Raw genomic sequence first — 24,241 nt, forward strand, 5'->3', positions numbered from 1 at the left:
GGAAGATGTACACTGTGGTTTTTTATGTTGAAACTTTACCTCATGCTGTTCCCTAGAAGGAAGGATTCCAGGAAACTATGTTTGTACTTGTTCACCCCATTATTTATGTGTCCCTCTGTAACCTTCCTACTTCACTCCTTTGAACTACCACTCTCTAGGATGGACTGGTTTAAGGATTCCAGCTCACGCTAATATTCAGTAAACCTAGTGAAAATGGATGAGAAGATAGCGGATGCTGTTGGTGTCACTCACTCTGGTGTTGGGTTGCCCTTGGCCTCACATCTCATGGTGAACGTGTCTTCTAGAGGGAAGGCAATGACCGAGCCTGAGGTCTGAGCGGTTATGGTCGGCAGCTGTTCCACTGTCACAGGAGTAGAACAGTTAGAGGGAGTGTTACTTTATGTTCAACAAAACCATGTTCCGGATTGATTTTTGGTGAATATTATTTGTCATTTGTCATGCTTTATTGGACAGTTTGCAAGTAAAGTGTGACAGAAAAGGCAGGGAGAGAGAGAGAGAGAGAGAGAGAGAGAGAGAGAGAGAGGAAGACATGCAGCAAAGGGCCAAGGCTGGGTTCAAACCCAAGGCCGCAGCTGTAAAACCTCAGCCTACATGGTACGCACACTTATCCGGCAAGGCACATGGGCCACAATATAAAGATTTAACAACCATTTCTAGGTGTTGCCTGTTCCTGTTTCAGATCAACCACACTGTAAATGAAGAATCCCCGAAGCTATCTCCAAAGGGACTTATTGTATATTTGTGTGACTACATAATTATGACTTAATTGTAACTGTATTGGGCCCATGCTGAATCATTCCTTATTATTCCTTTTCAGTGCACATTTGTCAGTCATCATAAATCATACACGCCACTGTCATAATTGTCCTAACTGTCCTAAGTGTATCCAGGTGGTTAGACCACACCCAGCTTTCCCTCACATGCTTGTACAATGGTTTCAATGACTGGGAGGGAACCTTGAAGAGCGTTTAGAACCTTTTGTGCAGACAGCCTTTTTCAAGCATTGTCTGAAATTAGCACCTTGTTAGTCCATCCATTTGAACAGTCTCAATCACTGTTTCAGCCTGGCTTCTTTTCTACCTCACGGGCCGCACAAGTGTCCCCTCCGCACATCTCACAGGTGTCAGTGTCGACACCGTAAGCTTACGATTTAACATTTTAGGAAAGTGGAATGTGGAATGTGGAAAGGCTAGATACTTCAGGTGTATTTCAGGAGTTTTTCCATTCTTCTCTCCGCTTAAATTCATTCTGAGGAGCCAGAACGAGGGCGAAACTGCACTGTGCATGTCTGAACGGATAAGGACCTGCAGAAAGACATGAAACCAAACAGACATACCGAGCTTGGTTTGCACGTCACATAAATCTGAAGAGAAACATCCTAGCTGTAGCTTTGAAAACACTGTCTATCTATGCCGCAAGAGACAGGTCACGTCAAAGTAATTACTTTTACGACAACTACAACTTTAGGGCTGTTTCACCATGCAGTCACTTTCTCTCAATTCTCTGTCAGTTAATAACTATACCAGAGGCTGTTTTGACTTGGAAGACAGCTGAAAACAGACATGTGGCATTGGAGACATTTCTGAGGGGGGGGTCAGATGGCTGAGCGGTTAGGGAATCGGGCTATTAATCAGAAGGTTGACGGTTCGATTCCTGGCCGTACAAAATGACGTTGTGTCTTTGGGCAAGGCACTTCACCCTACTTGCCTCGGGGGGAATGTCCCTGTACTTACTGTAAGTCGCTCTGGATAAGAGCGTCTGCTAAATGACTAAATGTAAATGTGAGTCTGAACAAATCATCATCACCCTCACTTTATCATCACCACCCTCCTCATCACCATCAAATACTATTAAAAAATGTTTTTATCATTTATTTGTCCCGCCCTTTTTACATGCAATGTTGCAGAGGGCTTCACATATGCCCATATAACTGCACATAAGCCAACCTAAACACCTCAAACCTTAAACGATCACCACCTTCACCATCATAATCACCAACATCATCACCAGCACTATCATTATCACCAGCACCACCACAATCATCACCAGTACCATTGTCACCACCATCATCACTACCATCAATATCATCTTCATCACCACCATACCATCACCATCATTATCACCCTCATCAGCACCACAATCATCATCATCATCATCATCTCCATACTGACCTTCCAGAGGGATGTCTAGACCCGAGGCTCTGGAGGTCAGGGCCAACAGGAGAGCCAGGCCCAGTCTCCACGGCAACCTCATTTGCCCTCCTCCGGTAGGTCAGGGTGACAGCACGAGGACAGCTCCACTGACGGCACTACTCGGGGTTAATCCACCTGATCTGGTGTCATTCAGGGCTCCAAGGAGAAAACCTGGGGGCGGGAGAGGGAGGGAGGGAGGGGGGAGAGAGGCTGTCACACATCACGCTCGCACACACGTTCTCAACACTCCTGAGAAGCTCTGGGTCAGCTGGCCGGGCTGACGCCCCGGTCCTGCGCCTGGGAACCAAGCTCTCAGCCTGGCTGCTGCTTATCGTGCAAGCTAGCTCCAATGAACCAGCTCTCTCGCGGAAAGCCTGGGAGATGACGAGGGCTTCTCTCCAGCTCCTGGCCTTTGTCTCCAGAGTGATGTCGCTCATTGTTCCACCCTTGTGAGACATGGTAGTATGCTTGTTGGGGATTAGCCTCTGAACTGCAAAGCTACCCATGATGGCATCAAATGGCACGCTTACAGTAAACCTCTATTGGCACATCTCTAAGCTGTTGGCCAGGATGATTGCTTGAAACGAACGACTTAAAGTTGGTCTGCAGCGGTAAGCCCGTGGGTACTGCAAGTGTTGGCTTTGAGTGCTCAAAACAAGGCAATCTTGGCAATGCCAAACGGACTGCTCCCCCCCCACTCACTCATACCCCACTCACGCACACACACACACACACAAAGACTAATCTCTCTGTCACATTTGCAGAAGGTTGCTTCAGCCAATCACAAACTGATTATGCATCTCACGACAGCCAGCCAGGACGCCTGGTGACAGCCATCAACCTGAACAGCGGGTGCCAGTCCCGGCTCGTAATAAGGGTTAATGTGATAATTGCTGAACGCTGGGATTGGGATTACGCAAATTGAGAATCAATTCACAGATTGGAGAATTGGCCAGTAATCTCAAATGAAGATTAGGCCTTTTTTCTGAAAAGTAAGTATCAATCTAATATTTGGTAGGACTGATTTTCACAGTAACATAGAACATGTTCATTCAGGTCACACCAATGATGCGGTAACTCAAACCGCAACGGTCAACCTCAAACAGTCACAGATAAATAATGTAGATGAAATGCTCCATATCGTTTGTGTAGGGACTACTACAAATGTAGACAGCAAAAGATTCCTGAATGGAGGATTGCAGAAGGGTTTAACCTAATTCCTGTGACAAGATGAAAAACAATATCACCCAGCCAACAATGCCCAATACAAACGGGGCTCCATGTTTTGGTGACAGAATGAGAGCCTTTATCCCGATTTGCTTGATCCTGACAACAGGGAATCAACTGAACATCTGACAAGGACGCAACTTTCATTCAACCATCACAAAGCCTCTGTTTGGTGCACCTAAAGAACTGTGTGGATTAGCATGCATTGTTATCCCCACAACAAATGTGCACTGTCCATGCACAAAAAGTTGTAGGATTTTCACTCAAGTAGTTTATGGTGACACCAGTCTTTTTGTCAAACCTTGAGTAGTATTGGCATGTGTTTCAGAGCGAAGTCAACAGTTTAAGAGCGTTTGTCCGGGAGGAAGAGGGATCTATTACCACAACACATGGCAGGATATTTCCCCCTTAAATCCCAAGGGATTGTACTTAGATACTTAGAAGCCCCCTGTGTAAGGGGAATGCCTACTACACGACTAATCTCTACCACAACAACTTACACGCACACACACACTGTACTGTACTGTACAAAAAAACACACTTATATGCAGCGTACTCACCACCCTGAGTGTCGTTTCATAAAGTCAGTCCATCGAGAAAGCCTGAGTACACGCACCTCGTCACAGAATTCCACATTAAAACGAGCCAGTGAGCTGCGAGTCGGTACGAAAATATCTCACAGGAACCGACAAGAGCGCAGGAGTCACAGTTCCTACAGGAGTCAGCATCCCTGGCCGGCCCCTTCTCGCCACTTTGCTGCTCTGCGAGGGAAACGCCTCCCAGCCCGCCCCTCCACTCAGGCAGCTAAAGGAACGAAGGGAGATTCACTGAAGTGACATATGTCACCAAAGCCTCTCACTTGGCCAAGAGGCTTTCTAAGCCCTTGACAATGACTTGGACAAAGCCAACCCCATAGGGCTATTCAGGGAGCATTAAGGAATGGGAGAAAAGGAAGTACAGGCATGCCTCTGTCCATCCCTCTCTGTGTTATCTCTCTTTCTTTCCATCGTCTCTCTCACTCTCTCTTTCTGTTCCTCCTCTCTCTCTCTCTCTCTCTTTCTCTTTTCATCCATCCCTTATTTCTCTCTTTCTATCTTATCTCTCTTTCTTTCCATCACCTCACTCTCTGTCTGTTCCTCCTCTCTCATATCTCTCTTTCTTTCCATCACCTCTCTCTCTGTCTGTTCCTCCTCTCTCTCTCTCTATCTCTTTCTCTTTTCATCCATCCCTTATTTCTCTCTTTCTATCTTATCTCTCTTTCTTTCCATCACCTCACTCTCTGTCTGTTCCTCCTCTCTCTTATCTCTCTTTTCATCCATCCCCCTCTCTCTCACTATCTTAACTCTTTCTTTCCATCATCTCTCTCATTCTCTCTTTCTGTTCCTCTCTCTTTTCATCCATCCCCCTATCTCTCTCTCTCTCTCACACACACTCTTCTCCCTCTCTCCCTTTCTCCTGCCCTCCATCTTGACATCCTTTCACTAATCACTGACAGAGCGACACCTTTATTTACAACCTGGTCTATTTGAATGATCATACAGTGTTTTGGCTCTGGTGAAAAGAGAGGGAGTCATGTGCTGTCATTGGACGGCTGCCTTTGTGGCTGTGTGCTGGCCTGCACTGACCCAGACTACCGCTAATGGAAGCAGCTTTGTCTTCTTTTTATGCATGTATGACATAGACATGATCTTTCTAATAGGCCGGTCTACATCATGTGATCTGAACAGGCTATGCTGCTTTAACTAAATATAGACCGTATACAATTTTTACGTTACACTTCTTCTACCCTTTGTAGTCGTAGAACGACGAGTGTTGCGGGCCACAGGGGCGGGCCATGGGCTGTCCCAAAGCTGGAAACACTGGTAAGCGATGGTCCAGTGAGCGTGTGATTGCTACGAGGCTAATCACTCTAACTCTGCTCCTCTCATTCTTGATTGAACCCCACAGATAGACAGCAGACAACCTTAGACAAACACTGCGAGACGTCAGACTCAAACAAACTTTCACTTGAATATGCACTCTAAGGCTGACATAGTGTGAAGCCCATAGGGCCCTATGTACACAAAGCTGAACACACAACCCTAGACTGGATAGATGTAGCTAAGCTCAATAAACATCACCTATGAGAATCAATATTGTCCACTTTGGAAGGAGGTGGAGAAGGAGGTGGAGGATGAAGGTGGAGGATGAAGGAGAAGGAGGGGGAGGAAGAGGTGGAGGAGAAGAAGTCGGTGGGAGAAAAGTACAAGTATAAAATAAGGAAGAGAAAAAGTTACGAGGTGGAGGAGGAGAAATTGGAGGAGACTGAGAGAAAAAGTTGACTATCAAAATGTTTGTGGTAAAATGGCATATGTTTCTAAGGTCACATTTTGTGACCTATGATCCTGTGTTAATCAGCTCAATGTAATAGAGGAGAAACCTGGCTTAAACTAACATTTCCTTTTTGAGGGTTTGGCAATGACTAACACTTCTGCTGTGACTTACTAACTAAGCTGCCATCCTCTTTGTTTGGATGCATTCTCTTTTAAGCATATGCCTTTTCAACAGCATTCCTTTAGAATGACTATGCTTCGCGTGTTTGACTGATCTGAAAGGTCACGAAACATAGTAATTGCACAAAATACTAATCCACATCCACAAAAATATGTTAACAAGCAAGATAGACCAGCGTTTAAATTTCCTGTCTAAATTTGCCTGAAGGATTTTTCAAGCCATGTGGTACACGAACACAGTGCAGTCCCAACGCAGACACACACAGACCTGTGTGTGTCTGCACGTGCACGCCAGCAAACACACACTCTCACACATACACACTCATCCTCACCCCCCCCCCTTACACACACACACACACACACGTGAATAAACACAAACACACTAAAAGCACAGATAAGTACATAATTGAACGCATTTCAAAATTGTCAAACATTTGTCAGCCAACTCACAGATGAATAAAGTCTGTAGGATACCACTCCTGAACAAACACTAAAAGGCAGCTTTCAACCCGACAAAAGCCATCTAATTTGACACAACATGCTGAATTTAAGTAGCACACTTCAGTTCAAAAACTGACTTGCCAATCCTCTGTGATAACACATACTTTAATTAGAGAATCCTTTAGTGTTCTGGAAGAAAAAAAAGAATTCAAGCTAAATCTGACATTGCAGAAAGATGAAGACCATTTCAACTTCAAAACCTGCTGTCAATATTTTCTAATGGATTTCATTTGGTCCCAACTCCAGTCAAACTGCGTTATGAATGACAAACAGTTTTGAAAGTGTTTGTTATCATCACTGAGCATGGACATTTAAAATGGACCAAATACTCATATCCTGTTATAATTATATTCATCTTTTCAGCAAACCTAATTGAGTTTGGATGATAAATTCCATGTAAGATGTATGACGTGCATGATTGACTACGTGTTGTTCTTGTCTACCATGTGTGCGTGCGGCCAAACCACTAGTCATTATGCTAGCATCTACTATCTTTGTGGCCTAAAAAATGGATGAGCAACACAAAGGTATTTAGTACAAACAAGCTAACCATTTATTTCCCCGGAACTACCGTGGAATATTTAGTTTTTTCAAAGGTTTAAGTCCTTATTTTGACAAGTGTAAGATGTACGTGTTTCTGGCAGATTAACATGACTAATAGTTCAAGCTCCCAGCATAACATTCATAATGCGAAGGTGATCAAACAGACTTGACCCTACCTTCAAGGTGAGCGTCAGGCACATTCTGCACGTTGACGTCTGTGCAGCTGCTCAGGGGAGACGAAAACACTCGAACTAAAACATGTAATAAAGACTAGCTGACTGGAATTCACACGAACAGACTCCCGGCAGCCATACGCCTGCCAAAACAAACCTGAATTACAAGTATTGTGTTAAAAGGAAACATTTGAAAGGCCCAATTATATGATGTATGAGTGTCAAAAGATTTAAGGTGTAACATATTGCAAATGCCTGTCATTTGACAGAATCACGTCAAACATTGCCGGGTAGGTATATAATTCGTGTCCAACAGTACCGCTGTATTTTTTAATTTAAATTTTCATGTGTAGCCTATTTGGCAACTTTCCCAGTGTACTTGAAAAGACCCGCGGCTGCTGAAAGTATTGATCGCGGGGGTGGCACTGCGTGTAAACAGATGCAGTCGATGTGATTTGGGCAAATTAATTATATAAAATGCATGGCACCGTCTAACTCTTTTAAGGAAAATTACTGTTTAGCTGAACGTAAAATACATTTCTAGTCCACAGTTAAGCACGGTTTTTACGTTGTGAGAGGTGCCACTCACCGGTGGAGAAGAGCTCGTTCAGGGTTAAGTGTTGAGTTTTGCAAGATTCCAAATGGGACATGTGAAGAGCTGCTTAAATTAGAGTCAGGCTGGCACGCTCCCCCCCCCCCCCCCCCCCCCCCCCCAACTAAAAATACAGACAAGTTTGGGGATTTCCAAAGGAAATTAAGAATTCACGAATTCACACAACTAACCACATTTTATCCACTGTTGGTTTTGTTTCCCCCTGAGGGATGCTTGGATAGGTAGAAGGCAATTAAAATGTTTGGGGGTTTTTTCACAGAAAATTCAAGACTTCCACTTCCAGATCCCATGTATGCACCTCATCAGTACAGTATAACAGCAGCTAAGTAGTTGCCTAGCCTATCCACAATTCCTCACTCCTGAATGCAACCTTTCGCTTGAATTTTTTGTTCACGCTTGGGAGAGAGTGAGGTGGAGCAAGACATTTGGTCAGCTAAATGAGTTAGCCACAGGAAGTGTGAGGGAGGTCACACTTCTCACTCTCCCAGTGTTGAGATCACCAGCCCACTTAACACCTCAGCTCTCCATGACAACCGCCCGTGCCGAGACAGATAAGGGAACGGTTTCCTGATGAGGTTTCATCCATCTATTTTCAGCTGATATGTATTTTAGTCACCTTTCAGTTGCCGTTACGTACAGCATTTAGGTTAGGTAGGAAACGTGTGGCGTTTGTCCAGGTCTGTCTTGTATAAAGCACAACGCTTAAAATGTGTCAAGTGTCTATTTGGTGTCAAGGCACAATCATGAAGGCTTTGACTCTTGAAGTACTTTTCTGGTACATCCACAGAGTTTTTTTATTAATTTTTCATGCATTATTTTGACAGTTTCAAGTGAAGCATGACAGGAAAGGCACAGAGCGAGAGATAGAGAGAGACATGCAGCAAAGGGCTGAGGCTGGATTCGAACCTAGGGCACCCCCCCTCCCATATAACATTCTTATCACTTAAGTGTGGAACTCTAAGTATGGTGCGGTAGGTTGCTTTCTCTCTGAGCTGTGTTGTCCAATGGCAAGTGGTCTAACATGGAACATGCCTGTTGACATTTACCTTCTTACTCTGTCATCTGTCTGTCCTTTTACTGTCAAGGAGGAAAATGAGAGGCAGAGTTGTGTGTGTTACAGGAAAAGAGACACACACACACACACACAAGGCAGAGACACACACACACACACAAGGCCACTGGTGACAGTTTAAAACCAACACCTTTTATCAGGTTGAGAATGAACCTGGGCTGGGTCTGCCTCTCAACCTAGGGGATTAGTTTAAACCACGGAAGACCTCAAACAGGGGGGCAAAGACACTGCTCTAAACTAGACCTGTCCAGTCTTGTAAACACACAGACACAAGCACCTTCTACTTACAGAACACACCCTAGCAGAAAAAGAGAAAATGTCAAGGTTTCAAAGTCTTGATCAAAACAAAGATAAAACAATCGGACCATCTGCCCCACACCCTCCTTCAAGTAGCCTTCACCTGCACTTGCAGTTTATTTCTTACCCCTGAGGTAAACTATGTCAGAAAAGTCTTATAGCTTGAACCATAGCGTTGCAGTATTAACAGGTTTGGATACTGACTACATGGACACATGATACATGAGTAGCAGTTTGACTTGATACATCAAACCTGAAATACCACTGAAATAACAATCCATGATAATAATCTAGTGTAAACACTATAATAAAATCATATTGATAAATGTTAATAACAACACATTATAACAGTTATAAGTAAAACAATAACTTCACACAATTATTTTAAACAATGGCAATGTACTCATTGCTTCACTTAAAACGATTGATACTACAATAAATCACAATAGATTAGTGATTTCTGACAAGCTGTTTGTCCGTGTGATTGAAACCATCTGCTGTAACACGCTGGGGGAACAGGGGAGCATGGCTACCACAGACACAAAGAGGTGCATTCCTCAAATATCACCATATCTACGGCAAGCATGAACAGGACCAGTCCACAGCTCAACATATTTCCCAAAGCAGATCAAGCTTATAGTCACATAGCGATTTGTCGCAAAGATTTTGTCACAAGGATTTTTACACAGTGAGGACTTGTGCAACTGAAAAAGATATCCTACCAACTGTACAAACCTTTCAATCTAGGATAATTGATGGTGTTATAAATTACAGGTAAATGCAGTTCAAGCGTCATGGTTACGGTATACGTCACAGGTGACACAGGAGTCCAATTATTTATCTGTCTTTGCTATCTTAACGATCGCATTGAAGAGATGTGCTCTTCTCCCTGTACACCAACAGCTGCACCTCCAGTCATCCGTCCGTCAAACTCCTGAAGTTTGCGGACGACACCACCCTTATTGGGCTCATCTTTGGTGGAGACGAGTCTGATTATAGGTGGGAAGTGGCCAACCTGGTGACCTGGTGCAGCCAGAACAACTTAGAGCTCAATGCTCTTAAGACAGTGGAGATGGTTGTGGACTTCAGGAAGAACACAGCCCCACTCACCCCCATCACCCTGTGTGACTCCCCAGTCAACACTGTGGAGTCCTTCCGCTTCCTGGGCACTATCCTCTCCCAGGACCTCAAGTGGGAACTGAACATCAGCTCCCTCATCAAGAAAGCACAACAGAGGATGTACTTCCTTCGGCAGCTGAAGAAGTTCAACCTGCCAAAGACAATGATGGTGCACTTCTACTCTGCCATCATTGAGTCCATCCTCACCTCCTCCATCACCGTCTGGTACGCTGCTGCCACTGCCAAGGACAAGAGTTTATTGTATGCACCTTCCTGCCAAAGCAAATTCCTTGTCTGTGCAAACTTTCATGGTGAATAAATCCCATTCTGATTCTGATTCCTACTCTGGATATGCAAAAAAAACAATGGCTTGATGCCAATAGCTGGCATGGGACAGCCTGTGTCTATGTCACCATGTAAGGCTATTGAATGGCTCGTGTTTTCCATGTTGTCTTACAGTGTGTCACGACAGGCCACAACTCTAAGAAGCATCGGAGCTTTGCCACATTAGCATGTTGGAGCAAGCTGAAAGAAAGTCTTTTGTTCTTGCTTGTGTGCCCACTTGAAAGAGTCCATTAAGTCGTGTTTATGGGTTCCAAAGATATGGGATTGGCTGTTCTGAACGCACGCCAAATCAGGGAGCCCAAGAGGAAAGTTGTAGAGTTGAGTTGGTCCCAGAGACACAGTGGGGAAACGCTCCTGAAGTGCAATGGTACACACCACAGGAGGGCGAGAAAAACGATACATGTTGAATAAACATTTCAACAAGGCAGATCAATATTGCGGTTTTGGATGAGGTTAAACTTCTCTTCAGAGCCAGGCACAGGTGAAAGCATGTTTACTTTGGTGCAGGATTGCCACATCCCCTTTGGGTAAATTTACCAGCTGCCAGTTATTGCTCAACTACCTTATTTACTGTGACAAAGAGAAAGGCAAATCCGATAAATATGACTTACTCAAAGCTTATGCCTTCAAAGTCTGCAGCTGCAATTCGTCTTAAACGGCTGTTAAATCCTAAGACGACTTTGGTTAGAAGTGCTCCTTCAGACAACATTTATCTTCATTAAGGGAATTATGAAAAGCATGAAATCCTGGAAAGGTGTATTTCCATTTGTTGTTCATTCCTTTCCATACGGTGTTCCTACATCTTACAAGCTGCGAAAGGATGAAGACATACGTGTAGGGTAATCCAAACAGACAGAAAAGGCAGAAAAAAGGTATTCAACGCACAAAACAACACATCAAGGAGGAATTCACAGTATAGGCATCTAATGGCACTTGTAAAATATGGGTGGTGTACACTGACAACATCAAGGTGCACCACAACTGCCACTACTCCTCCAGAGACAATACAGAATGATTGCTGAATAAAATAAAGTACTCTGTTTGATGCCAACACCTTGAGTTGACCATAACCACAAGCATGAATGACCTGGGAACCCTGAGAGAGAATCCACTCAACAGATCACTTAGTACAGTGGAGGGGGGAGGGAGCAAAGGTGGGAGGGGTATGTGTGTTAATCTGCCTGTGTGTGCGGGTGCATGTGTGAGTGTCTGTGTGTGTATATGTGTTAGTGTGTATGTGTGTGCCTGTGTGTATGTTTATGTGTGTGTGCGTGCCTGTGTATGTATGTGTGAGTGTGTGTAGGGGGTAATATTTGCTGCTCAGGGGAGAGAGAGAGAGAATCATGAGAATGAAACTCATTAGCATTTGAATAAGATTCCAGGACCAGGAAAGAGGCTGACATTCTGTATAGATCCCGTTGTTAGGAGCACAAGCTCTGGATGAGCAGTGAGGAGGTCAGGGTAGGTCTCCTGTGGAGTGCTCCAAGACTGGAGCCGGGAAGAGGGGGGGGGGGGGGGGGGGGGCAAAAAAGACTTGACAGAAAATCAAACAAATAAAAGAAACTCGGATGAATGGCAAGCTCCAGAGTCCTGGACCTAGTTTTCTAAGGCATTGATAGATTGCTGGTGGAGGATTTGAACTGTTTTGTATAGCATGGGTACAGAAAGTACCTTGCTGTCTTTTTCAACCTTCGGGTTGTGCAAAGATCTATATTTTGGTGTGGGATTTCAGGCCATAAAACAACAACAACATAAACACTGAAAAGTGTTATCTTCCGTGCAGCGAGGTGGAATTTTCCATCTGTGGGGATCTGCTTCTTTTCATCTGTAGGCCTCCAAACCTCACGCCCAGAGGAACATGTACTGACAAGGCCGTCATGTATCATCACCTTCCTGTCTCCTGCCAGGCCCAGCACAGACCTCTCATTATTACCTTCTACTGCTCTTGCGGGACCAAAGAACCAGCCAGCGATGTTTTTAATCATTTTTGGTTTTTCTCTTGGGAACAAGGCCTCTGGCTACTCCCCGCTCTGTGATCCACTGCCATTACCAGGGACGCACACCAGTGTGAAGAGATCAACAGGAGGGAGTTCTCTAGCGGAGAATCAGTTGACTTCACGTTGTTCTTCGACCGACCCTCAGCATCAGCAGTGCGTCTCCGCCTCAGGTCCAGGGACGTGAGGGGCTGTCTTCGAGGGCGGCTGTTCAAAAGCAAAGAGTCTGGTCCCCCCCACCCAGCTGAATGAAACAAAGTGTATTTTCAAGTGCCAACAAACGATGTTCCTCACTTGCTGGAAGGAATGCAGTCCATTGTCTGTCTGGGTTTCTGGGAGAGTTGAGGAGAAGTGGTGTGGGGATGGGGGGGCGCTTGGAGGGGGGGGGGGGGGGGGGGGGGGCGGTGAGACAGCAAATACGTTGGTGTCCCTCTGCCGACCCGGAGCCCAGATCTCCCTTTTCTCTTCAGGTGGTCGTCAGGGGAGATACGGCTGTCTGTTTTCGTAGGGGTTACAGAGTTATTTGTGCCGACAGTGTGAGAGGGTAATTGTGGCTGGAGGGGTCACGACCCCCAACTCCCCCACACACACAACCCCCCCCCCCCCCACCATCCACTCACTAGGGAATGATGGGACTGGGAGGCTGGAAGCCGGAAACCATGGTAACGGGAATGCTGGAGGACTGGCCAGTGAGGTTAGCAGGGGACACGAACCACTGTGGAGAAACTAGACCATCTTGTGAAGGGATGGAAATCTGTTTAAAAAAGTGAAAAACAGCCCAAAACATATGTATCCGACCTGATACAAACAAGAGAAAACAACCACTCACCCACTCCACACACATTTGTTATTGCTTAGCTAAGCATTAATAAACATTAAGAGAGAGAGAGAGAGAGAGAGAGAGAGAGAGAGAGAGAGAGAGAGAGAGAGAGAGAGAGAGAGAGAGAGAGAGAGAGAGAGAGAGAGAGAGAGAGAGAGAGAGAGAGAGAGAGAGAGAGAGAGAGAGAGAGAAAGAAAGAAAGAAAGAAAGAAAGAAAGAAAGAAAAGGAGAGAGTGAGTGAGAGAGAGAGTGAGTGAGAGAGAGACATAGAGAGAGAGTGAGTGAGAGATTGGGATTTCCTTTCACACTCGAGAGCACTCAAATTGGTAATTCCACCCTCCCCCGCCTCCAACTACCAAACAAAGCCCACAAATCATCATTAACCCAATTATTGGAACTTTAATTAGGAGCGAGAGCTTCCTGTGCAGAGGCATGGAGAGCGCAGTGCAGAACACAGCAGGATGCAGAACGGTCCCAGGGACAGCACAGTGCTGGACTATCAGCCACGCTTTTCTGGGGGGAGACTAATAAAAAAAGGCTCCTTTGATGAAAATTTAGTGATTATGTGTGTGTGTGTATGTGTGTGAGGGTTTTTGTATGTGATTGCGGGTAAGGGGAATGTGTATTTGTGTGTACGTGTTCACTGCCTAATTTGCATAGGTGCATTATCTGTAGATTATCTGCTTAAAAAGCACGTTTGAATAGTTGATGTGCTTGAGTGCTTTCTCTCAGACTGCACAAGACTGTTAAGACTATTGATATGTTAAACAAACTCACAATTGTTTTCCCTATCTGGGAAAGTAAATATTTTGGGAATCTGTCATGTTTTTTTCTCAACCATAAATGAGTGCTTTTGTGATCCCAGCTTGCACAAAAAAGTTAGAACTTAATTTAGGTTTAGGGAAGCCCTTTTTCTGTAATCTCACATTAACTTTTGGTTTCGAAGCCTGGAACTATCTATGAAGAAATTTCATAGCAGTTCAATAATGAACTCTGATCAACTGTATCCTGCAATGTGTACAGAACACAGAAACCTGTTGCATGCAACTTTCCAGGAAGTGTTTACAAAGAAATCCAACAGCAACACACAAGTCTATCTTCAAGATATCACTTGTCCCTATGAGGGGTCATTTAGGAAACATTTCAGGCTGTTGTTACACAAACACGTGTGAAAGGGGGTCAGATGGCTGAGCGGTTAGGGAGTCGGGCTATTCATCAGAAGGTTGTTGGTTTGATTCCCAACCGTACAAAATGACGTTGTGTCCTTGGGTGAGGCACTTTACCCTACTTGCCTCGGGAGAATGTCCCTGTACTTACTGTAAGTCGCTCTGGATAAGAGCGTCTGCTAAATGACTAAATGTAAATGAAACAGTTTCTTATGAAATGTTCGTAAAGATAGACATGAATTCATACATATGAAATGCTCATACAGGTACAGGTGAAACGGGCTCACACACACACACACATGAAATCTCACACACGCAGGTGAAACGGGCACACACACACACACACATGAAATCTCACACACGCAGGTGAAACGGGCACACACACACACACACATGAAATCTCACACACGCAGGTGAAACGAGCTCACACACACACGTATGGGCCCGTCATGCTTCCCCTCTATCCCTTGTTTTCAACCTCCGAGTGTGTGTTTGTTAGCAACAAACAAGACAGACTGCTCTGCCCATTCCTCGTAGCATAGGAAAGTAAGCCCCCCCCCTCCCCCCCTTCCCCCCCACTGGCTCACACAAGAGGAAGCCGGATTCTCCAGCCTCTGATCTTTGAAAATGGTTGGCATAATCCAAGCCCAGACATTAGCCCCAGGAAAATCTTCCTCGCAAAGCAGGGGGGGGGGGGTGTTATTTGCAATCTAGATGGTTCCATCTTATGAGTAAATTGGATTATTGGGGGGTTCTTTGGTATTCATACTACATCCTTTCAGCAGAAAACATCTTAAGGACCGCCTTGCAGGTGGATCCCACCAGGATGTTGATTATCTTGACTGGCACACTGCTCAGCCCCCCTCCCTGTTCTGAGGTGATAAGTGATTCAGGAATGCCTCCCCGCCTGGTAAAGCTGTTCCTGAACACTGGGTTGTTCCTCGAGGATAACAACAGGATGTTCAGGGACTTGACATTGACTGTACTTTACCGTTCAAATGCATTGCTGAGGCAGGGGGGGGGGGGGGGGGGGGTAGGCTTTGTGGCGTTGCAATAAAAATTTGTGCTACAGTGCACTTAGCTTCCATTGTCTCTTCGTAAAGAGTGTGTGAGGTATTGGGTTCCAAGTTGGGGAATACCTCGTTTATGAATACCACCAAGCATGGTGCTGTTGGTGAGTGGACAGGACACAGTAAATCTCCCTGCAACTTCCAGTAAGATAATTGCAGGGGGAATCGCTATGGGGCTATTAGCGCTGTTGCTATCAGGAGGAGGTTTGTAGACTCCGATTGTAGAGTGGTGAGCCCGCATGTACTTTCCTAGAGACCGTAAACTCAGGGATCACAATGACTCTTGCTTAGAGACTTGTTGCTCTTGTGGTTAGTGGTAACTGATTTACATTTTTGTACTCGCTGTAATATTTTGTTTTTATTATTGTTGCTTGTTTTTCTACAGGTACACTTGCACTTATAGCGTTTCATGTTGTTTAATTGTAACTTGTTTAACTACATGCTCTTATGGTTCTTCCCTTTGGCACATATTTTGGTTGTTCACAATATGTGCTTCATGTTTTGGCTACTCGCAATGTTTTTGGGGCTATCTTGTTGTTATTATCAGTGACCTATGCACTTTGTAAAGCTCTCTCTTGGAAGTCGCTTTGGATAAAAGCGTCTACTAAATTAATAAATGTAAATGTAATGTAAATGTAAACAAATCTTTGTTTATCGTTTGTTTTGTGAAGTTGTCGGATGTGACGTGGGACACAGTGGTCACATTGGTGACAATCTGATATCAACTTTGGGGGGGACAATTATATGACATTTTCTCAAGAGCAATTCCTGAGGGGGACACCAAAATGACTGCTGTAACACTGCACATTTAAAAAGTGCCATCGTGTCCATAACCAGCAAAGCGCTTTCATTACGTATTATTAATATTATTGAAATTACATAGTTATGTTTACAGTGATTTATTGGGGGGACAAATCATATTTTCCCAAGTACGGGGGGGTCGTGTCCCCCCTGTGCCCCCTGTGATTTCCGCCTATGAGTGGTCATAACACACGGGTTGACTGAAGCGCTATCACGAAGGAGTGCTTCAATCACCCCGTGTAGGCTACTCGAGATGTGATCCATCTCAAAACCTCACGATACGCAACATCAAAGTGAACCGACTAAGATAAGGCATATTATTTCCAGGTTGATAAGGTTTTCACTTTGACACTGCCGATTGACATTCTAATTGCGAAATGCATTGACGGTGGCATTCTAGAATGCCGTTTGGAAAGACGCCAGATTATCATTGATTTCCCATCTCTACGATTAGCTCCCAGAGTCCTAGAATTCTGAAGAAATACGTGTGCATGCAAAGAGCCAACACCTTTCCTGCAAGCTTGTTGCATACATTGAAATGTGCCTGGAGCAACAACAAAACCAACTACCCGTTTGAAAGTGTGTTTTTTTAAGTTCGTAGTGTAGACGTCTAGGTGGAATGGACTGTGCGGCAGCCTATGAAAGCATGGATGTCGCTCAAAACTCACAGCAGGGCACTTGTAACCCAGAATTGTTACCCCCAGTTACCCCCTCAGTCAAGTTCAGTTAGGATGAAAGAGCCCCATTTCACCGTACAAAAAGGTGCAGAGGAGAGGACTTAAAGAGGCAGGCTTCACAGCGAGAAATCGCTGTGGCCAGTTTCTCTGCAGTCAGATAAAAAAGAATCAAGCGAAGATTAACGACTAGAAACAGAAGGTTGTGCACTCAATCCCTTTCAGTTGAGTTTTCAGAAATAAAGTTAAAAAGTTGCAATTAGCCTATATAAGAACATTTTAAATATTTGTTTGTGACGGCTCGTTCTAGCCTATTATTGGTCACATTATATTATGTATCCTGTGCAATATGCGAAGGCAATAGGTTAACTCTGAAGCAAGATATCAACTGACTTTACTGGAAGTGTTAAAATGAAAATGTCTTACCAACGGTCAAACTGTGGTCGATCCGTAAGTCCACGAAGTTAAAAGAACTTTCAGCTGTCCACTCGTGTTTTGTATGTCCTTTCAGTGAGTAGTTGGCTAAATAACGACTAGCCTAATAGACGATAACCCCAACAGACTCACTACTGCGCGTGAACAGTAGATGGCGACGATTCCATGTTCAAAACATTCACCAGTTCTAACGCCGGGAGAGGAGGGCCGTTGTCGTTTGTGCACTCTCTTGAGAACTTTTGCTCATCCGCCCTTGTACTGTCCTTTAAAGTGTGATGAGGGAGTCCGGAGTCTGGTTGTACACACATAGCCTAAGTTTTGATCTATATAGGCTGGGCTAGGTGTGTCGCAGTGCAGTTCTGTGAAGTGCTGGGGTTCTATGGCATCGCATTTGAAACATTGTCTGGCAAACTTGTAGTCTACAGTGTTGTTTGCAAAACAACCTTAATCTTTCACACATCACGGAGGCGAATGTGTCTTAATAACACTCTGACCCTATTTTTCAAGTGCAATCAAAAGTCAGCGTGAAGACCAATAAGGCACTGTATGTTAATTAAAACTTTGAATAATTCATAGGTTCCACATCATAGAAGCTGGACGGCTCACAGAGGCGCAGTGAAACAGCTGTCTTAGCCCTTAACCAGCTCATCATCATTCATGGAATATGAGAGCCAAGCAAATCTGCCACAACACATAGCGGCCATAATGAGACTCTGCTTTTTTCAACATAATTTCTGCATCTGTGCTCGACATCACGCCAGTTTGTTGAAAAGTACAGAGCTGGCCTTTGCTTTACAAAGCCGTTTTTATAGTTTACTCAACATATTTTTGTTGTAAATTTTGTTTGAATGTGCAGTATTATTTTTATGGTGATGGTTATAATTCTGATTGTGTTGCACACTCAGATTAATGTAATTGTGCCAACAAACACGTCTTTCGCGGATTCAAACAATCGTGTCAAAAAGTGTGAAAGTATGAAGGGCCGTTTAGGAAATAATTCAGACTCTCCTTACACAAACACATATGAAACACATTCACAAACACATTCACAATGTGAATTGCAAAACACTTTCACAATGTGAATGTGTTTCACAATGTGAATGTGTTTCATTTGTGTTTGTGTAAGGACAGTCTGAATTATTTCCTAAACGGCCCCTCATATGAAAGTGCGCTGCTCTATTGGCCCCACTTTTCACCCTTGTGCTGCCTTTGAGTCATCGTGACACATCTTTTGCATCAAGACGGTGGGTCACAATGACCCGAAGGCAGCACAAGGGTTTTATTGAAGACGTTTCACAGTCAACATGATAACATTAGGATTAGGATAACACTCGGAATTCACACTTGTAACCCCACAAAAAACACACCACACACACCTCAGGAATTAATATTTTCGTTTTGAATCACAGTATATCACTAGTTACCATGCAGAGGAGCTATTAATGACATCTAGTGGTTGTTTACAGACACACGCGCGCGCACGCACGCACCCACGTGCGCACACAGTCGATGGGATTGCTGGTGAAATGAGACATAAAATATTTATACATAATAGATATTCTGCTGTGGGTCCTTTTGTATCGTTCTCTTGGACACGTTTACAGTTAAAATATTTATCGCTGCTTAAATAAACGGGACAGTATGTGGGCCTGACGATACAACATCTGGGCATTCTGCAAGATAACACAAGAGTTGACACATTATTCTACTTCATGCTGTAGTTCAGATTCTAGTTGAAGTCCCACATCAAGGCCTACTTGCGATAGACCTACTTGTGATTTCAATGTGAACATTGAAGTCTGAACATTAGCTTATTTGTTATTTTCATGGATACAGTAGGCTACTTGGATCTCCACAAACTCAACAAACCAATCAGAGAATCCGGTTTTTCAGTAAAGCTTTTTACAACCAGCATGCGGGGTTATTAAAAAGTGGGTTGGCACGAGGATGCGGTCAGACACAATCGTTCCTCTCTCGTAATGCTTACCACTTATAAGAGGAGACACAGATGGGGTTCCAGAATGAGACGTAGGCGTCGACATCGTTCTCCATCACAACCATTACAGCACAGCTGCCTCCAAAGTTACATTTTTTCATTTGCAGATACCATCGCAAGGCTGTTAGCTTTCCAAACGTTTCTCAAATCAATTGAAACCCTTGAATTCGTGAATGCTATTACCCTCAGAGTTGCATTGAATTCCCTAAAATTATTTGTGCTAACAACGTGTCTAAGATGTCAAGAGACCAGTTAGGAGTTATTGCATCTCAAGTTAATGCATCCGAGAATAACCCAAACCTTCCGAACAGTCCGTAATTGTAGGTCTCTCACTCTCAGAGCCAGTCCGACTTTTATTGACCTACACACAAAAAGGATTTATCTGCAACAGGATTTCTCCCTTCATTAGTTCATCCAGGACTCGGTGTAGCAGGGAGAAAGTAAATTCAAGATACTCCGACGTAATGGACCCCAAAGCCATGGAGCTGCAGTGTGCAATAAAAGACATGCTGAGACATTAGTCTTATGTTGAAACTAGTCTGGCTAATGAAGTAAAGCTATTGAGAGAGAAAAGACCCCCCACACAAACACACACACACATAACGAAGAGCTTTTCACATTTTCCACTCGCTTTTCACATCTAATTGTGTAGGACTTCAAGGCTCATCATTCCATTCAATTAAGAAGGACGAGAGAAACATGTGTGTGTGTGCATGTGCAATCTCTAATTTCTAAAATTATTTCACTGTCTGTAATGTTGCATAGGCTATTTAATGAAAGCCTCACCGTACACTCTTGAATCTCTAAATGATTTCAATCACACGCAATCAACAATCTCTGAGTCTTTTCTTTATTTCGGTGTTGACAGAAACTGCAGTGTTTCACTGTCTGGCTCACAGACAGGGAGCAAATCAAACACGGTTTTTTCTCTCTTAGTGAAACTGGGTTAGACATGAATGTCGCTGCATTCTACTGCATGATTAACAGCAATCTTGCAACCATTCGCACTTTTCTTTGTGCCTACCAAAATTAAACAAGATACAGGATAATTTACATTCATGCCTCTGAATGGTTGAGGAGTAGAGTCTAATGACTTTTACAGCTTAGCACATAAGAAATACACACACGCACACGCGCGCGCGCGCGAGTAGAGGGTAATACCTTCAGGGGTTGCTATTAAGATGGCTAATCCGTGGGCCTCGAGAGGCAGGATAAAATATTCCTGGAGGCAGCTTTTCACAACAAGCTCCTAGGATCAAGTGTGTGAATAAATTAGCGGGATAATTAAAGGAAATGTCAAATGGCTTCTGTATGCCACATTATTAACGAGGACCTGGCCGCGTAGGGAGATCCTGGGCTGGAGGAAGAAGACATGATCAATGTGTACTTAATGGAGATCTGCTGGGCTGCAGGACCACATCACTGACGGTAATACAGAGTTTGTTTCATGGGTTTTGGCTCAGGTGTGTATGAGAGTTTGTACAATGTAACCTACACCATATAAGACACTGCCTCGTGGCTCATGCTATTTCTCAATTATTCATGGTGTTCCTCTTTATGAGCCGTTATTCACGTAGAACAGACAAGTGGGATGTGGTGATGACCTGTAGAACGCAGAGAACTGTCAACACACAAAGTCTTGACGATGGGAAGTTGACCTTAAAATACAGGTTATAACCTGCACAATTACACTGTTACAGTGCCAGTTCCACCACCATTTTTGACAACCGGATAATTTTTACGCAGTGACCAGGGCCTTCTCAGTGCACAACCGTATTTTCCCCTCGCGACTCTCGTGTCTGGCGAAGGGTGGCGCAATTCTCCAGCAGGTGCATCAGCCTCTTCACATCTTTTCTCTGTGCCTCCATCGTCTTCGATGCGCATAGCATACGTAAATCTCCGCACACAATGCTCTGTTTTTCAAATACAATTCCTCTAATTGTAGCGACTTGAGACACGAAAAAGACAAGCATTGGTGGCATAATTACCCGGGATTACAGATGCAACTCTTCGGGAAACTGCGTGGGGGTTGTTTTTGGAAAGGGGAAAGGGGAAAGATGTGAGATGCCGATATTGTGCCTTCATTGCCTGCAATTACAAACGATTGGCCAGAGGTTCAGTTTCACCTGTATGAACGAGCCCGTGTCGACTGGAATCGGCATAAAGGAGTTCCATGGAGGGCCGCCTATTTGTTCCAGCTGAAAGGACTGAATTTGCTCACTGCTGGTCGGAAGAAAATTCAAGATAAGATAGGGTTTGGCGGCAGCAAGGTAAGGAGCAGTATTTATCCAGCGTGGCCATTCAGGCATTGCTAGAAGCACTAATAGGCAATAATGGTCTAATATGGCTATTAATGATATAGGAAGCTATGGAACAACTACAGGTGTAGATTGGTAATTGACATGTGTTCTAGTTGCACGAATGCGAAGTCACAAATGAAGTCCAATTGCTCATGACTTGAATGGCATGCACGTTTTCTCCAGCTCAATTAGAATAATCGGTCAGATTGATAGGCTATTGCTTTGCGGAAGGCGAAATGTGTTTGATTTGAGGGACTGTAGGAAACGAGCAGCCAATTGTAACCTATCCCACTTCTCCCAACTGCAGATAATCGCCCCCACGCTGTATTTTATTGAGAGCCCGATTTTGACATCCTACACACCTGTTTTTTTCTTCCAGCGGGTGCCCATTTTTTGGATGTTGTCTTTAAGCTCCAGCATACAATATTGGTTTGATTTTAGGATAATTCTTTACATGTATTACAATTACTCACCAATCTCATTGTTAAATTTGTATTTGAACATTTAAATTAGGCGGTGTCTCTCACACCCAGCGTGTATAATACGCATTAAGAGGGGTGGACTGGCTTTTATGTCTTGCAGTGTTTTTCTTGTGTCTCTACAACCAGATAACCCTTTGTAACTTTAAGGTCGTTCTGTTTTGATTGGCAAGGTTATATCAGATATATGTTAAGTTAAAGTTAAAACAAACCATTACCTATTACAAACGTTCTCCTCCGCGGGGACAAGGCCAGCACCGCCTAAACTGCCCACATATAGTGAAAGCTGTTGTTGCCACTTGAGTCAGCTGAGTGCAGTCGCTCCACTCATAGTTTCATTTTTGACTGAAATGCCATGCTCCGTGGACACCGGCAGATCGCAAGTGGAGGCGGGAGTGAATAAATGGCTCTAGCACAGGATACATTACCTGAGTTACCTGAGATTCCTGACATTTACCTGACATTCATTGTTGTGTGTCAACCCACCTCACGGCCTAATTCCAATAATCACATGTTGCAGACGCTTGGCGTTGGTGTGAATTACAAATGTACAATTATTCAATTTGGCTCATCTCCAGTTTCCAAGTCAATATTTGCACCCACTGGAAACTTCCAATTGGAGTTCTCGTAAGCATTTCTTCAGAGCTGTAATTCAGATTTAATTCTATAACAGTCAAGTCCTTGAGACTCCTCGGTGTTGACACATGCTACACTGACTAATTATCCTACTCCAAGACTGCGTGCAGTTAAACATGCATTTCGCTTTTCACACCCGACTCCACCATCCATCCAGAGTGCCGGTATTATGCAGGACTGTGAGTCTTACAGAGAGGTTAAGGATACCCTACTCGTTCTGAGAGAGCGTGTAAATCCAATTTAGGACACTTCGGTGAGAAAAAAGGGCCTTGCAAACATGAAAGACCAGCGAAAATCCTGCCTACCTCACATGTCTTGTCGGACTGTCTTTCAGCTGACAAACAATTAGCCTAGCTATTCCCCTAAACCAGAGCAACGGCCAAGATTAGCTACTTAATGAGGCTATGTCATGGTTTACGGTGTCGTTCACTCTTAAAAAAAAGAAGAAAAGTTGCATTGTATGTGCGCATGTGTGTGTATAGATGTGTGTCTGGTCAACATACATCCTTAAACACGTACTGTGCTGTCATACCCATTCTGCTAGGTGTTCTATTATGTCGTGTTGACGTTTCATTCAGCAGTGTCGTTACTCACACTGCGCTGAGATCTCTTGTGTTGCCACACATGGTATGATGAGGCACACACTCGCCCTTGATTATGGACCTCTGTGGAATGGATTTTTCATCAGGCTGTCTAGATCCACACGGCATGTGGGGAAACATGCTGGTGTGGGTGAAACTAATTGATTGGATGGCACCCAATTCCCAGGTCCAGGTTCCTTGTACTGGGAGAGAGATATCCATCTCGGTGAAGGATGGAGCTGGGTCAACAGTTGGTCCCCTAATAGATTGGCGTGGGCCTCTTCCCATATGCCACTAATACCCCTGCCATGTTGTGTGTCTCATCACATGCTGGCCCCAGAACACCCTGCAGGTGGCACAAGTGCAGCTTCGCCAACGCTTTTTGATCCGTTGAGATTGCAGATTGCCGAGATTGGAAACCCATGCATAAACATAACTGTTTCGTATTCCCGTTGGTGGTATCGGCCTATTTCCATTTCCTGTTCGGTCCAAGTGATTTGTAAGCATGAAACTGTGATGTGGTCGAAGATGCAACAGGGTCTATTTGAAGATTTTCAAATGTCTCCATGGTTGCTGAGTACAGTCCTTTCCTCCATAATGGTTGTCTCCTGCAGGTCAAGCTCCTCACTTCCAGAGAAGAGTGTCATTTCAGAGCTTATTGGATGAAAGTCTTATTCGCCCTTGGCTGCCAAAG

At 44.2% G+C, this 24,241-nt stretch overlaps 1 protein-coding gene across 8 annotated transcripts in view; it reads right to left on the reverse strand.

Moving 5' to 3' along the window:
- The window catches only part of LOC136946180 (neural cell adhesion molecule L1-like protein), a 40,936-nt gene extending 23,277 nt beyond the window's left edge, over nucleotides 1–17,659 (reverse strand). For 6 of the 8 annotated variants that reach the window (XM_067240422.1, XM_067240426.1, XM_067240425.1 and 3 more), the window contains exons 1-3: nucleotides 4,001–4,154; nucleotides 2,193–2,384; nucleotides 253–361 (exon numbers count right to left, since the gene is read on the reverse strand). In XM_067240422.1, coding sequence (XP_067096523.1) covers nucleotides 253–361; nucleotides 2,193–2,274 — 191 coding nt within the window. In that variant the 5' untranslated portion in view covers nucleotides 2,275–2,384; nucleotides 4,001–4,154. Of the gene's footprint in view, nucleotides 1–252; nucleotides 362–2,192; nucleotides 2,385–4,000; nucleotides 4,155–13,209; nucleotides 13,311–17,546 lie in introns of those variants that run through there. The other 2 variants (XM_067240423.1, XM_067240424.1) reach the window with 2 other exon arrangements.
- Between the last annotated feature and the right edge of the window lie 6,582 nt (nucleotides 17,660–24,241).

This window comes from Osmerus mordax, chromosome 7 (assembly GCF_038355195.1).
Source record: "Osmerus mordax isolate fOsmMor3 chromosome 7, fOsmMor3.pri, whole genome shotgun sequence".
Classification (NCBI taxonomy): Eukaryota; Metazoa; Chordata; class Actinopteri; order Osmeriformes; family Osmeridae; genus Osmerus; species Osmerus mordax.